Below are 16,933 nucleotides of genomic sequence, written 5' to 3'. Positions count from 1 at the left end.
AATCTCAAACACCACTATTGTATCTGCCTCAACCGCCACCCCCGACAGCTTGTTCCAAGCACTCACCACCCTCGGTGTAAATAAACTTGCCCCGCATATCTCCTTTAAACATTGCCCCTGCCACCTTTCAGCTGAGAACTATCTTTAATCGAACTTTACAGGACTTTATCTTGTACCAAACATTATTCCCTTTATCCTGTATCTGTTCACTCTGGACATTTTGATTGTAATCATGTATAGTATTTCCCTTGACTGGATAGCACACAACAAAAAAAGCTTTTCACTGTACCTCGGTACACGTGACAATAAACGTAACTAAACTAAACTTGCTGAGGTGGCACAGTGGCACAGCGGTAGAGCTGATGTCACACAGCACCAGAGACCCCAGTTCGATCCTGACTACGGGTGCTGTCTGTACAGAGTTTGCACGTCCTCCCTGTGAATGCGTAGGATTTCTCCCGATGCTCCGGTTTCCTCCCACATTCCGAAGGCATGCAGGTTTGTAGGTTATGTGGCTTCTGTAAATTGCCCCTAGTGTGTAGGATGCGAAAGAGGGATAACATAGAACTAGTGTACGGGTGACCAATGGTCAGCATAGACTCAGTGGGCCATGCTGTATATCTAAACTAAGCTCAAAACTATGCCCTACAGTATGTGATTTTTCCATCCAAGTGAAAATCGTTCTGTCTGTCGACCCTATCAATGCCTATATACTTCTATCAGGACTCGCTGTAGCCTCTGGCATTCCAGAGTAAACCGTCCAAGGGTGTCCAACTTCTTCCCGTAGCTAATGCCCCCTAATCCAGGTTCCTGTTGTTCTGCCGGAAACAAGGCGGTCCATTAATGCACAGAAAGCTTTCACACGCAACAATTAAAAATGCCCAGAGAACCCAGGTTTAGTTTCCATGTAGTTTTTCAGGAATGTAAAATGCGAGGTGCCTGTGCTTCTCTCAGGATGCCCCTCAAACTCTGACGTTCCAGAGAAAACAATCCAAATTGTCCAACCTCTCCTCTTTGGTAATTAGGGGAAGCAGGGTGGTGGAGCAGTTGAGACCCGGGTTCCATCCTGACTACGGTGCTGTCTGTACGGAGTTTGTACGTTCCCCCCGTGACTGTTTGGTTTTTTCAAAGTGCTCCGGTTTCTTTCCACACTCCAAAGGCACGAGGCTTTGTTGGTTAATTGGTCCCTAGTGTGTAAATTTGTTGTAAATGGTCCCTAGTGTGTAGGATAGAACTCGTTGAACGTGTGATTGTTGGTCGGCGCAGACACGGTGGGTCGAAGAACCCGTTTCAGCGCTGTATCTCTAAAGTTAATACCCATAGCTAATTCACGTGGTGAACCTGAGTCATAGAGTCGTACAGCTTAGAAATAGGCTCTTCAGCCCAACTTGCCCACAGCAGCCAACTTCCCCCATCTACACTAGTCCCACCTGCCTGCATTTGGCCCATATCCCTCTAAACCTGTCCTATCCATGTACCTGTCTAAATGTTTGCGATAGTCCCAGCCTCAACTACCTCCTCTGGCAGCTCATTCCATACACCCACGACCCTTTGTGTGAAAAGGTTACCCCCTCAAGTTCCTATTAAATCTGTCCCCCCTCCTCACCTTAAACCTACGTCGTCTGGTTCTCGATTCCCCTGGGTGGTAGAGAGAAAGGCAGTGGCAGTAACACCGTGTTCTCATTGTGTTTCCTATACAGAGGGAAGAGGCTGGAGAGGGAGCAGAGGAACCATCAACCTCAGGAGGCAACTGACCACCTCACAGTAATATTCTACCTCATTGGCTGGGCAACCGTTGCCTAGCAAGCCATGAAGATTGCAACGACAAGAAATCTTTTTTTTTTCTCTTTTTCTGTTTTGTTTTAATTATCAATCTCCTTCTGCCACAACTGTGCCACTGCCAATTTGGACAGCCGACTTCAGAAACCGGTCTGAAGCCTTTCTCGCTTGTCATTTTGGTCACAAGGGAACGGTCTTAATGTGTTCCTATTCTTAAGAATATTAATAAGCAACAGTTTACAAATTCAGTCACGTGGGCACAGGGTTTTTTTTAATCTCTCTCTCTCTTTAAGAAATATATTTAAAATGGTTACTGGACAACCTAATTTAGCTGTGTTGACAGGTGTCATTGCCATATCTATCTCTTTGGTGGCTTTTTCTTCCCGGTTTAGTTTAAGGGGGGGCACGGTGGTGAGCAGCAACAAATAATGCCCAGGGATCTCAGGTTTAAATTACACGCTGCTTTTCAGGAAAGTAAAACACAAGATGCCTGTACTTCTATCAGGTTGCCTCTCAACCTCTGACGTTCCAGAGAAAACAGTCCATGTTTGTCCAACCTATTCATTAATTAGGGGCAGCACAGTGGCACAGCAGTAGAGCTGCTGCCTCACAGCCCCTGAGACCCGGGTTCGATCCTGACCTCGGGTGCTGTCTGTGCGTGTGTGGAGTTTGCACGTTCTCTCCCTGTGATCTTGTGGGTTTCCTCCGGGTGCTCTGGATTCCTCCTACGTCCTACAAAGACGTGCGGGTTTGTAGGTTAAATTGGCCCTCTGTAAAAAGCGATCCTTAGTGTGTAGGGAGTGGAGGGGACAGTGAGAATAACATACAACTAGTGTGAACGGGTGATCGATGATCGGTGTGGACAGTGTGGGCTGAAGGGCCTGCATTCATGCCGCATCTCTCAACAAAATAAACAAAAGTTCGCCACACAGAGCAGACAATTGGAAGGGTTTACAAATATCCTGTTCAGGCTCCAGTTCTCCATGTTCTAACACAATAAGGAGGGCTTGAAGCTGGTAGAAGGGAAACTGGCAAAATCCCCAGCCACATTTGACAAGGGTAGGTTTGGGTGCAGGTGAAAATAGGCCTTAGTTTTGAATCTAAGTCATAACCCAATCTTGCCAGCATTGCAGATCTTTCACCCAAATTAAACCAAGACCCTTCTGTCCCGGTGATGGTGGTGGAAGTTCAGGTTTTATTCTCCAGTGTGGAGTTGTGCACATTCACCCTGTGTCGTGTGGGTTTCTTCTGGATGCTCTGGTTTCCTGCTACGTCCTACAAAGACGTGCGGGTTTGTAGGTAAATTGGCCTCTGTAAATTGTCCCCAAGTGCGTGGGGAGCGGATGAGAAAATGGGATAACATGGAACTAGTGTGAACGGATGATCGATGCATGGACTTGGTAGGCCGAAGAGCCTGTTTCCACGTTACATCTGTAAGCTAAACAAAATTAAACTAAAAAGAAACAGTGGCTAAATTGGGATTCTAACTCAGTGAGATGACCAGTGCCAGAGAGCCGGGTTCGATCCTGACTGTAGGTGCTGTCTGCACGGAGTTTGTACATTCTCCCCGTGATCTCCGTGGGTTTTATCCAGGATCTCTGGTTTCTCCCCATGCTGCAAAGATGTGCAAGTTTGTAGGCTAATTGGCTTGGTAAAAATTGTAAATTGTCCCTAGTGTGTGCAGGATAGTGTTAATGTACGGGGATCGCTGGTCAGCGCAGTCTCGATGGGCCGAAGGGCCTGTTTCAGCGCTGTATATCTAAACTAAACTAAACCATTGAAAGATTTATCTAAGATGGATATATGACTAAGTTACCAATGTTTCACATGGGAATGACACCTGGCAAAGCAGCTAAGGAATATTGGGCTGTAACTTGTTAAGAACTTTGCTTTTTTTTTCCTTCAGAGCTTTTTAAGAGACTAGCTGGCCCTTTGCCCCTCGTGCCTTGCTTTCGGGGGAAAAGGGCGCTCTGGTATATATTTTTTGTTTGTTTGTTACTGTTTCGCTTTGACCGGTTGTGTGTTTGGCTGCCCTGCGTGTGCGTGCGCTCAGTCCAAACCCCGACTGGTTTTCTTGACCATAAACTCTGTTGGCATGGCGCCCGGGTCCGGGCAGGAGATGGGTCCCCAGCAGGGAACCTCCCATTAGTTCCACGTGACCGGTTAACAGAATCCGCTAACGTCATGTCATATCTTCAGTCTGGTTTACTTGAAAATTTTGGCAGGAGAAAAATATTGCCCTCCCCCCCAAACCCCAATTTACTAATTCCCCTTCCTAAGGGGGCACCAAACACAGGCCACCTTAGCCTTGCTAGTTGAGTAATTTCCTAGTTTCCCTCCTTAGTTCATACGTTCATATGTTCTAGGAGCAGAATAAGGCCATTCGGCTCATCAAGTCTACTCCACCATTCAGTCATGGCTGATCAATCTTTTCCTCTCAACCCCATTTACCTGCCTTCTCCTGATCACCCCCGACACCTGTACTAATCAAGAAATGGGAGGGATATTAGAAAATTCTGGTGGGGAGGGCAATATTATTTTCCTCCAAAATAGTGGGATGGAGTGACAAATTGCTCAGCGTTTGAGGAGGTGGGCATTTTCTGTTGCCATGACAACGAGTACCAATGGCTCTCATTATCAGAGTAGGCCTGGTATATTACCACGCTAAGGCGGTCACTTGGAACCAATGAGAGATGGCGTTGCTGAATTGTCCTACTTTGCCTCTCGTTGGCAGCTCCTCAACCACTCGTTCGAGGGCATCGGCAAGGACTGGGGTCCCAAAGTCTAGGTGTGGATTAGCAGTTGTGGTAGGCCTGTGCCACACTCAACAGTGACTTCCATAGCCTGGTGCCCACTGCTAGTTCCTACCATGCCACAGACTGTTTTAAAGCTGATGTATTTTGAAGTAAGGATTTGTCATTTTATGTGCCAGCGTGTCTGTGCTTAAGTGTAGGATAATTTGCTAAAAAGCAACTAGTGAATAAGCCTCCTCTTTCTAAACAGAATATTATAGCCACACAAATTAGCTACTGTTTACTCTCAGCAATCCCAGAAAAGTATGTTTGGGAAGCCAAAGATTGGGATTGAAATGAGGATAGTTGATAGATGTGTCATTAACTTTGTGTATATAAATGGTCAAACTTTGGAAATGTTAATACCACAGCTTACTGCAGTTTACCACTGAGGCCTTCTAGCTTCAAAGAGAGCTAAGATTCAGCAGAGGAAAGGGGGCAATTGAATAATTTGAGAGCCACTGATGAATTGTGCAATGCTAATGCTGGTTTGAAGGCTCCCTCGACCACAGACGAACCTCAGTTTGCAGACGGTGAGCCTGGTGTTGGTATGCTTCAACTTGAGGGAGAGCGGGGGAGGAGGGTGGAATGCCGGAAACAGTTTCAATTTTGTACTAAGAGAGGACAGAGGGATCCCCATCAAGAGGCTGTCTGCCAGGGTCAATTGGAAGAAAGTGGTGGCTCCTTGGAGCAGCTACAAAAATTGGTGCTAGCTGACTGATGTGGCTTACAACCATTGTCCTTGCAGGGTTAATGCTGATGACAACATTGAGAGATACCAGGGCTTCTACATACCAGGGAAAAGTCACCCATTTATGTTCTCCCGCCGAGTTACTCCACCATTTTGTGTCTGTATTCAGTTTAAATCAGTTCTTTCCTACAGAAAAAAAAACAAATTAGAAGTTAATTTGATCAGGGCAGCACAGTGGTGCAGCGGTAAATTTGCTGCCTTACAGCGCCAGAGGCCTGGGTTAGATCCTGACTACGGTTACTGTCTGTACGGAGTTCGCACGTTCTCTCTGTGACCACGTGGGTTTTCTCCGGGTGCTCCGGTTTCCTCCCACACTCCCACATTGAAAATGATCCCTAGTGTGTAGGATAGTGCTAGTGTGCAGGGTGATCACTGGTCGGCACGGACCCGGTGGGCCGGGTGGCTTGTTTCCGCGCTGTATCTCTAAACTAAATCTTTTTTTAAAAATCGTCTTAAATAAGAGTTTTGTCGTTTAACCCAGTGCAAAGAAAACAAAATAATTCAGCGTAGGGTCAAATCTTATATTTTTTCCACTAAGAATCGTAGGTTAATTGGCCCCTGTAAATTGTCGTTGAGGTGGAGGATAGAACTAGTGTATGGGGTGATCGCTGGATGCTCACCGGACTCGATCAGCCAAAGGGCCTGTTTCCATGCAGTATCTTTAAACTAATCTAAACTGGCAAGGCTAAGGTGGCCCGCGCTTGGTGCCTCCTTCTTATAGATCAAGGCCTTGGGTTCGGGCCGACAACGAGCTTGAAAGGTGAGGAGAAGCAGTGAGCTGCAGCCTTGCTTGACACCGTCATATCTCTCAATGATGCCATCAGCATGTGCCACAGAGGCAGCGACCGGCCACATAAAAGTAGAGTTAGTTGAGGGCAATTTGGATTGTCCGTGAGGCCAAGAGTGCCGCTGGAGAAAGGTAGAGAGTCCGTGCACCACGTACTATAGTGGTCCCACCACCGCTCGGTGAGAGGCTGCAGTGAGCTGAGGGGAAAGGTGTGCTCGAGGGATCTGATGCTTCTGCCCCTTGATGGAGGGCCCCTCGGGCGGGGGGTGGGGCAGGGGACGTAGGGTGGGGGCCGATTCCCTCTCGAGTCAGTATCACTCGGGAAGGAGGAAGGACGCAGCAGCAATGGGGGGGCTTGGGGAGGGAGGGGGGAATCTGTATTCTACGCCCGCCCTCTCTCCAGTGAGGGAATCATCCTCTGAGTAGGCCAGGAATTGAATGGCAAACCAATATTTAGAGACAGAGAAGATGACTTTCTTCTTTGTTTTCTAAAAGAGCATTTATTTTCAGGTAACTCAGCCAATTCAGGAATATCAAACCGTTTTTGTTATCTCCTTGGTCAGTTTTTACAGACATCACTCATGCACTTTTTTTTTTTAAAGATAGTTAAACTGCATTTGGTCACAATCCATAACTACCTCAGAGTGTGTATCCAGCATCTGAGACATTAAGAACAGAAAAGCAAGACACACACACAACCTGTACTGTATTATCATCTTACACATCTCCTCGTGGACCTCAGAGTCCCTCTCGTCAAATGATGGTCTAGGCTCTCTCTCTAAACTAAGCTTAAAGTTTTAAAAAAACAGCCAGTGTTTGGAATGTAGGCACAAGAGTGGCCATGCACCCCATAGAACTGTTCCGTCATTCCAACCAACCTGTGCCTCAAGTGCCTGCCTCTCATCCTCATCCTACACATTGCTGTTGCATCTGCTTTCACAACCTCCCCCGGCACCTACTACTCTCTGTATAGAACAAAAACGCCCCCGACATCTCCTTTAATTTTCCCACCTCTTGCCTTAAATCTAGTAAGTAACATTTTTAGAGTAGAAACAAGGAACTGTAAATGCTGGTTTATACCAAAGATAGACACAATATTCTGCCGTAACTCAACAGGTCAGGCAGCATCTCAAGAGAAAATGGATGGTGACGTTTCTCATTGGGAAACATCACCCATCCCTTTTCTCCAAAGAGGCTGCCTGACCCGCTGAGTTACTCCAGCACTTTGTGCCTATCTTAAGTAACATTTTTAGCCTGGATAAAAATATGATCTACCCAATTTATGTTTAACCCCCCTCCCCTCCTGCTAGCCTCTGCCCCTCACTCATCAAGTCACTCCTCAGGCTAATCACTTGATCGCTTTTGCCCTCTTCCTTCACACAAGAACAGCATTCCGGTTTCTCCCCAACCTTCCGAATGTCAGTGGAGCTCTAGCTATGAGCTTCAGAGGTTAATTCATGGCCAGAATCAGTCAAAAACACCTCAGGATCAACCAAACTCACCTCCAGTCTCAGCTGTTACATTGTAAATCAGATATCAGGAAACGCACAGTTGTTAACTGATCCTCACTCACATGTACCTACCTCAAGATTACAACGGCAGACCGTGGCATTTTACAATGGGTGCCACGTCTATAACCTCGTTGACCTTAAGGGGTCCCTAGATTGTATTTTGGGACGTGGAGATGAATGTGGGTCTCAACCCCCAAGGTATTCACAAGCAGTGCTTTGACTGTTCATTGGTACCATAATGGCACATTGTTCTTCAGCTGCCATCTTCCATTGACCTTGTTGGGTCCGATTGTTGGACAAGGGTCCAGAAGGGATGCTGTCCTAAGATGCCCATCTACACTGGTCCCATCTGCCCATGTTCGGCCAATATCCCTGGAAGCCTTTCCTATCCATGTACCTGTCCAAATGTCTTTTTGGTGTTGTTATAGTATCTGCCTCAGCTACCTCCTCTGGCAACTCAGTCCATATACCCACCATATACCCACCTTGCTGTGAAGGGGAGCTGCCCTAATCCACCCACCCCACTCATGAATAGAAAGTCCTTCTTGGCTAAAATATCCTTGTGCCAAGGTAGTGGGGGAAGCGGCTGCAAGGATATGTTGGCCAAGAAGGATTTTCAAATAACAGTCTAGAAACCAAACAAAGCGTGAAGATATTGAAGGGTGAAAATATTTGAGGATTTTTTTCAGGGTCAGTTAGATTTAGGTTTAGATTTATTATTTTCGCAGGTACCGAGGTACAGTAAAATGCTTTGTTTTGCGTGCTATCCAAACAGATGATACAATCAGTTTAAACTCAACTACAATATATAGAGTAAAGGGGAAGATACAGAGTCTAGAATATAGTTCTTAGTTTTGTAGCACATTGCAGTGCATCAGTTCGTTAGACAAGGTCCAATATCCTCAATCGGTTAGAGGTGAATTGAACAGTACCCTAGCTACCTTAATTACTTATTTTGTGGAATTAATGTTGTTTCATGCCAGGCTAAATGAGAGAGTTAGATAGATTTAATGTCAGGAATGCTAAGTGCTTTATTGACAAACAGTTGGTCAACTGAACCTCTGACTATTGGGCATTAGAGACCACTGTAGCATCCAGTTAATTAACGGCAAGAGGGCCCTGCAGAGTGACTGTTTCCCACTTGCCGATCTCAAACCCAGAACACCAACTTGGGATGCGTTTGCATGTTTAGACCTTGGTTTAGGTTTATTATTGTCACGTGTACCGAGGTACAGTGGAAAGCCTTGTTTTGCATGCTATCCAGTCAAATCGCATATTACTATATATAAATACAATCAAGTCAAACTCAGGTACTATACTTTACTATATACAAATAGAATCAATATCAACAATATATATAGTGTATATACATATATATATATATCGTTATCGTGTATACATATATCAGGTATGCATATGTGTATATCAAGTATATACATATATATATATGTGTGTTTGCATGTGTATAGATATATATATATATATATACATTTCTATATAGCAAGTGCTCTAAAATACTATATATAAATACAATTAAGCCAAACTCAGTGCAATAAGTAGAGCAAAGGGGAAGATACAGAGTGCAGGATATAGTTCTCAGCATTGTAGCGCATCAGTTCCACAGACTGATCATTGGAACAATTAGATATGGTGCAAGATTTACAGATGGAAAAAAGGTTTACAAGTGTAGAGCGATTGTATCAGATGATAGTAGATCCTCCTCTAGGACCAGCAGGCAAAGAGTCGCCACACACTAGCATCATCGTCTCTTTCCAGCAGATGGATAATTACTCCAGATTCAGGGACAGTTTCTTCTCAGCGGTCATCAGGCAACTGAACCATCCTATCACCGGCTAGAGTGCAGTCCTGGACCTACCATCTACCTCATTGGAGACCCTCGGACTATCTTTAATTGGACTTTACTAGACTTTATCTTGCAGTAAACGTTATTCCCTTTATCCTGTGTTGCTGTACACTGTGGACGGCTTGATTGTAATCATGTACGGTCTTTTCGCTGACTGGATAGCACGCAACAAAAAAGCTTTTCACTGTACCTTGGTATACGTAACAGTAATAAACTAAACTAAACTAAATGAAAATAGTCACAACTCACTCAGTTACCCCATTCGGTAAGTCTGATCCCTGTTAGGTGCCGAACCCTTCAAGGTCATTCGAAGAAACCTCAATTGCTCGATATTACTTGACACACGTTCCATGTGCATTCTACTGACCCCTTTAAGGTTGTTTTTTTTGTTTTTAATTTAATTTTTACTCCTCTTCATTGTAACTCTGTGAGAACTCACATTCAAACCTCTCTCATATCAAACTGGCTGAGATCAAGGCCAGGACAAACTTGAATCTATCTCTCTGTATGGTTAACAGAATTAACGAGTTCTTCCTTACCATTGTAAACTCATTGTAACATTAGAAGTGTTCAGCTACAGTGAGGGTGTGTCGGGGCGGGTGGATTAAGTGCTTGAGGGACTGTATACCTCTGTTTATGGCTTGCGATCCTTTTGTTTTTATTCTTTTGACTATATACTGGACAACTGTGACTGTACTTTAACATTGTGAAAACCAATCTATAACTCAACATGATTCACACCCAGCAGAGCACTGCAGACGAAACCGGCAGTTGTTGCTACTGGGTTTGTTCATTTTAATGCTTGAATGTGGAGATATTTGTAAAATCACAATTGGACTTTTCAGCTGGTGAACCATCCTTCCAATGTCCCAACCCTGTGTCCCCTTCCCCACTGCGCTTCCTGAACAGTTACATTTGTTTGCGTGATTGAAATGTTGCTGGCTTTGTAAGGAACTGGGTGTCACGGGGGTGAATTCTCGGAACAGCGGGAGAGGGTTGGTGGCAACCTGGGAGTGAGTGAATATAGCACCCAGCGTTTATTGTGTCTGAGGTCCCAATCCCAGGTCAGCCCATGGTGACCAGGCTTCAAGTTTACAAATACTCTGTCAGGGGTGACTTTCCAAGACTAGTTGATGTGAAGAGGAACATTGAACATCTTTAGTGGCAGATGTAGTGGCCATTTGCATCTCCCACCCCAACGCCTCCCATAGATGCCATCGATGGTGGGACGGTCAGTTCCTGTGATGTACCTGGTAGCATCTACCACACTGTACCATCTCCTCCATTCCAACTCTGATTGATTGATTGAAAGATGGAGCATGGGAATAGGCCTTTTGGCCTACCGAGTCCTCGCCGACCATCAGTGACTCATTCACAGTTTACTCAAACGCTCCCTACAAACCAGGGGCAAATCACAGAGGCAAGTTAACCTACAAACCTGTACGTCTTTGGAATGTGGGAGGAAACCGGAGCACCCAGAGGAAACCCATGCGGTCACAGGGAGAACGTGTAAACTTCGCATGCCGACAGCACCCAAGGGCAGGATCAAAACCGGGTCTATGGCGCTATGAGGCAGCAGCTCCGCTAACCGACACAACTACAGCCCCCTCCCTTCCTCTGCTGCCCATCCCCCAGAGCTCTCATAGATACAGAGACTCTCACAACTTTCTGCTGAGTAGGCAATCAATGGGAGCTTTAAGCTATATTTAAAGAATACTTTAGCATTGCCCTCCCCTCCCGCATGTAAAGAATGCTATCAATGATGCCCTTGCACACAAGTTGATTTGTTGGCCTCTGCAGTCATTCAATGTTATCAGTCAGTCCCTTCCTCTGGGCCAAGTCGACAGGAGCAATCCTTTTTGAAGCTGAGAGCCACAACACTTGCAAACAAATCTAACTCTTTATTGAATGGGAGGCAGCACATCAGCTTAAAGGTCTCAGCTGTGGTTCGTGACTTCTGTCTGCCACAAAATTGTGTGTTTATTAATTATTATTTGTTGCAAACTCTTATTTGCCTGGCGCTTTAATACAACGAAAACTTGAGTCAAACCAAAGCTTGATCGATGGGACACTTGCTTGTTATAACGTTACTCTTTGTTTTACAGCATCTGTTTGACTTCTTTTTTATTGATCACAGCTGTTTACTGGAAGATACCTCTGTACTACTGCCTCCACCTCCTCACAGTTCAGTATTGGTGGTATTGATGTGGGAGAGCCCGGGAGGTGCTACCAACCAGGGCTCCATCTTTGTTGTAGTCCATGCTCTCACTCAGTTTGTATGGTTACTGCCTCTGCCTTTCATCTACACTCGCCCATGCTCCTGGAAACAAAACATTGCCATTCCCTTCTCCCTTCCTGCTACCCTTTCGAAAAAACCTAGGCGTTTTTTTTGATGGGCTGAATGGCCACAACACTTGCCAAAATGATTCTCTATTGAGGCATGGTCTCAGCTAATCCTTTTCCCTTGCGGGACTTCTCGATTGCAATTGGGATTGGAGCCATGGCATGACATCTTATGAGCTTAGGTCAGTGAAACCAGCTTGGGAAGGGCATCTTGTTACCTTTGGTACATGTCATCGCTTCCAGTTGATTATATCATTACTTCCAGTTGACGATGTCATCACTTCCAGTTGGTGACATCATCACTTCCAGCTGGCTACATCATCACTTCCAATTGATTATATCATCACTTCCAGTTGATGATGTCATCACTTCCATTTGATTATATCATGACTTTCAGTTGATGATGTCATCATTTCTTGTTGATGATGTCATCACTTTCAGTTGCCATTTAGGCCTTGCTGAACACATTAAATTGGATGAGCTGATTCATTCTGGTCAAAGTCACATTGGTAGATTACACTGAAAGTTAACTAATTGGTATTCCCATCTTGTATCCCGAATGAACAGAGCAATCCAGAGCTGATTAATGGGACAGGCATGGCTTTGAAAACCACTCGCCAAGGAAATGGAGCCTATTTAAAGCAAATGAGAACTAGGTTTCACTCCACTCCCTAACCCATTGAGGCATTCATGGCCTAGTCTAGATAAGGCACAGGCGTAATCATTCTCATTTATATGTCAAGATGGCAAGCTGTCGTTCCATGAAAACCCACATGAGACGGGTGTGAGGTTGGGTGGGGGAGCACAGGGCGTGGGCCAAAGGTTGGTTTGAACCCAGGTGGGGTTCTGCACCAATCAAAGGTCTTTCCCACTGAGCAGCCATTGATCATTTTGTTCCCAAACTGCGAGGTGGGTCTCCTTGGCACGGTCACCAACCAACCAACCAACTAACTCTGGGTCTTACACACCAATCCATCTCGCTAGCTGCACTGCCAGAATCAAGGCCTCTATGTGGTCTGGAGAGCCCTGTCCCCACTCCCCACCCACACCCATCCCATCCTCACCCAGGGGACGGAGATCCACTCCCTCTGCGTTATGACGGGCACTGCCCGTCGCACTTTCAGTCGCCCCTGCTGGTTTTAATGCGTGACTGGGAAACTGGAAGCAACAGCTTGTCATTTTTTTTTCTTAGTTTAGCCTCCGCTTCCTGGAGCTATGTTTGAGTTCTGGTGCAGGTGTGCGGGGGCCGGATGGTAACCACAGGCGGTTGGCTGGTTCAATCGAGACGCTAACTGCTTTAAGATCGCGGGTAGTGCAGAGGATGGAAACCTTTTTCACTGGGCGACCTGACCTTGCAACCGGTTGTATGCCATTCTCCGTGATTTTGTTTAAAAGGGCAATGCTAGACCAGGCTGTGGGGACATTACATTTGTTCTGATTCACCTGATTGAAAAACACAGGGTGCGTTTGACACTTTAAGACCAACGAGGGGATGAGTGGTGAGAAATTTGTCTTCAATTGCCAGCATTAAACACGAGCTGTCTGAGATGTGTACGCTCCAGTTTATGTCGGTAGTGACTGCAAACTAATTTCTCCCCCTGCTAGTTCCTCTCTGCCAGGTTTTCCCGAAGGGAATGTCCAAATTTCCTCACGACAGAAGGAGGCCCCTTCGGCCCATCGAGTCATTCCTTATTTGGTTTCCATGTTCTCTCCTCATTTCCATCAACTCCCCACTGATTCTACCACTTGCCAAGGCACTACGTTCTCCCTGATGTAAAGTTATCATAGGCTATGAGCAATGGTTCTCTCCCTCTCCCTCCTACCCTCCCCCACCCTCTCTTCCATTGGCATGCCCACATCTCCCCGCGATCATCACTCCTTGTTTAACACCTTCTCTCTTGCTGTGTTATTTTAACACCTCCTCTCGCTGTTGTCGTCGGAGGAGTGAGGTAAAACTGATTGCCCAACGCCTTGGTCCATAGGAACAGGCATTGACTTTGAGAGGAAACAACAAGGCTGTTGGACCGAGGTACAGTGTACAGGGACATTGGGGGAGAGGCCATCACTTAGCAGGAAACTTTCAAGGGGCAACAGGGCTGGGATCAACCGATGAGATCTGTCGAGCTGGGATCAGGATGATGAAGCTAGAGTGCAAAACCATAAGACATAGGAGCAGAATTAGGCCATTCGGTCCATCCAGTCTACTCCACCATTCGCTCATGGTTGATCTATTTTTCCCTCTCAACCCCATTCTCCTCGTAACCTTTGACGCCCTTACAAATGAAGAATCTATCAAACTCTGCTTTAAATATACCCAATGTCTTTGTCTCCACAGCCGTCTGCGGCAACGAATTCCACAGATTCCCCACTCTCTGGATAAAGATATTTATCTTCATCTCCTTTCTAAAGGTACATCCTTTTATTCTGAGGCTGTGCCCTCTGGTCCTAGACCCTCCCACTACTGGAGACATCCTCCATCTAGACCTTTCGTATATCTAGACGGCAGCATCTGCAGTTCCTTGTTTCTACGTCCTCTGGCAATTTGTTCCATATACCCACCGCCCTCTCTGTGGAATAAAGTTGACCCTCAGGTTCCTATTAAATCTTTCCCCTCTCACCTAAAACCTATGACTCCCCTAACCTGGGTACAAGCTGATGACAATGGAAGAGACAAAATGAGAGATGGAAACTGGTAGAACTTGTGAGTGCATGCAGGAGGGACTTGCATTTGATCTGAAAAAAATAATTGGCCTGAAAGCAAAGATGGACACAAAGTGCTGAGGTATCACAGCGGGTCAGGCAGCATCTCTGGATATCATCTCCATTTTCTCCAGAGATGCTGCCCGACCTGCTGAGTTACTCCAGCACATTGTGGCTATCATTGGTATAAACCAGCATCTGCAGTTCCTTCTTATTACATTTTGGTCTGAAAACAAATTTTGCATTCCCCAAAACCAAAGGGCCGGGGGAAAACCTGGCAAGAGAAATGAAACGCACCTCCTCAAAACTTGATGTCAAGGCCATTTTCAGTCAACCTCTCCAGAACAGGCACGGACTTGAAGTCCCTACAGACCTGGTTCGAGCTGTGTCTCCTGCTCTCCTGTGAACACGGCCTCCCTCGCTAACGCTGTGCGCAGGATCTGTTTACTACCTCTGAGGTGATGCTTTTGTTTTTATTAAAAATGTTGCCAGTCCTCGAATTACCTCAGCAACCACAAAGTGTCGCAATAAAACAATGAATTAATTACGAAATGCACTGAATGAGATGGAACAACATGAGAATTGAGATATATATTTTGGGAGATAATTTTGTATGTCTGTTCCTCTACAGTGTATGATTTTAAAGTGAAGTTTTTTAAGCCTTTTTTCTGATTTTTATCTTTATATCATCTTTAATAAAACTATATTTCTTTGTATTGTAGAGCATTCTCTGTTTTTATTTCCACACATTTTCTTCACGTTTTAAAAAGTGTTCGAGATTTTTAGCTCTCAACCAAAGAATGGGTCGACTGGGCTTATATTCACTGGAATTTAGAAGGATGAGAGCGGATCTTATAGAGACAAAATTCTTAAGGGATTGGACAGGCTAGATGCAGGAGAAATGTTCCTGATGTTGGAGGAGTCCAGAACCAGGGGTCACAATTTTAGAATAAAGGGTCGGCCATTTAGGACTGAAATGAGGAAAAACGTTTTCACCCAGAGAGTTGCGAATCTGTGGAATTCTCTGCCACAGAAGGCAGTGGAGACAAATTCACTGGATGTTTTCAAGAGAGAGTTAGATAGAGCTCTTAGGGCTAACAGAATCAAGGGATATGGGGAGAAAGCAGGAACAGGGTACTGATTTTGGATGATCAGCCATGATCATATTGAATGGAGGTGCTGGCTCGAAGGGTTGAATGGCCTACTCTTGCACCTATTTTCTATATTTCTATGTTGTTTTAGTTTTAGAGATACAGCATGTTAACACTTCGGTCCACCGAGTTTGCACCGACCATCACACATTTGTTCCCACTATCGCATCGAATCCTTAGCAGCTCTAGCAGCAAATTTATAGAGGCCAATTAATCTGCAAACTCGCATGTTTTGAAACGTGGGAAGAAACCGGAGCACCCAGACGAAACCCACGCGGTCACCGGGTGAACATGCAAACTCCACACAAACCGGCCCAGGGTCAGAATTAATACTGGGTCTCTGGGTCATAGTTATAAAGTCATACAGAATGGAAACAGGCCCTTGGGTTCAACTTGTCCACAACAGCCAAGATGCCCTATCTAGATTAGTCCCATTTGCCCACATTTGGCACATTTCTCTCAAATCTTTTGTATCAACGTACCTGGCCATGTGTCTATTAAATGCTGTTGTAGCAACCGAGGTCAGGTTCGAACCCGGGTCCCTGGCACTGTGATGGGTCTCTACCGCTACCCCACTGTGAGAATCATGGTTAATTCTTCATCCATTAAATGTGAAACTTCAGTAACTTGCCTCACCTTTTCCATTTTCTGTGACATTCCCAACGCTCCTTCCTTGTTGCTCGGTCTAACTCCAGGAACTCCCTACTCAACAGCATCTTCATCGGGCAAGTAGCAGTTATAGTCAGAATGATACAGTGTGGAAACAGGCCCTTCAGCCCAACTCGCCCACACTGCCAACAATGTCTCAGCTACACTAGTCCCACTTGCCTGTGATTGGTCCATATCCCTCCAAACCTGTCCTATCCATGTACCTGTCTAACTGTTTCTTAAGCAATGGGATAGTCCCAGCCTCAACAACCTTCTCTGGCAGCTTGTTCCATACACCCACCACCCTCTGTGTGAAAACGTTACCCCTCGGATTCCTATTAAATCTTTTCCCCTTCACCTTGAACCTGTGTCCTCTGGTCCTCGATTCCCCTACTCTGGGCAAATGACTGTGCATCTACCCGATCTATTCCTCTCATGATTTTGTACACCTCTATAAGATCTCCCCTCATCCTCCTGCTCTCCATGAAATAGAGACCCAGACTACACAACCTCTCCCAAAAGCTCACGCCCTCTAGTCCTGGCAACATCCCCGTAAATCTTTTCTGAACCCTTTCGAGCTTGACAATTTCTTTCCTATAACATGGTG

At 45.6% G+C, this 16,933-nt stretch overlaps 1 protein-coding gene and 1 long non-coding RNA gene across 2 annotated transcripts in view; both read left to right on the top strand.

Annotated features, from left to right (window-relative positions):
- Positions 1-6,370, top strand: part of LOC129704707 (high mobility group protein HMGI-C-like) — a 61,863-nt gene extending 55,493 nt beyond the window's left edge. Inside the window, exon 5 of the mRNA XM_055648014.1 lies at positions 1,701-6,370. Coding sequence (XP_055503989.1) covers positions 1,701-1,754 — 54 coding nt within the window. The 3' untranslated portion in view covers positions 1,755-6,370. The remainder of the gene's footprint in view (positions 1-1,700) is intronic.
- Positions 6,371-6,457: 87 nt separating this feature from the next.
- Positions 6,458-15,242, top strand: LOC129704708 (uncharacterized). Its single transcript, XR_008724762.1, has 2 exons — positions 6,458-14,601; positions 14,664-15,242. It is a non-coding gene; the product is annotated as an uncharacterized LOC129704708 (long non-coding RNA).
- Positions 15,243-16,933: the final 1,691 nt, after the last annotated feature.

The sequence above is a fragment of the Leucoraja erinacea genome, chromosome 16 (genome assembly GCF_028641065.1).
Source record: "Leucoraja erinacea ecotype New England chromosome 16, Leri_hhj_1, whole genome shotgun sequence".
Taxonomy (NCBI): domain Eukaryota; kingdom Metazoa; phylum Chordata; class Chondrichthyes; order Rajiformes; family Rajidae; genus Leucoraja; species Leucoraja erinaceus.
Note: the sequence above shows the minus strand (reverse complement) of the source record. Positions and strands in the feature narration are given on the sequence as shown.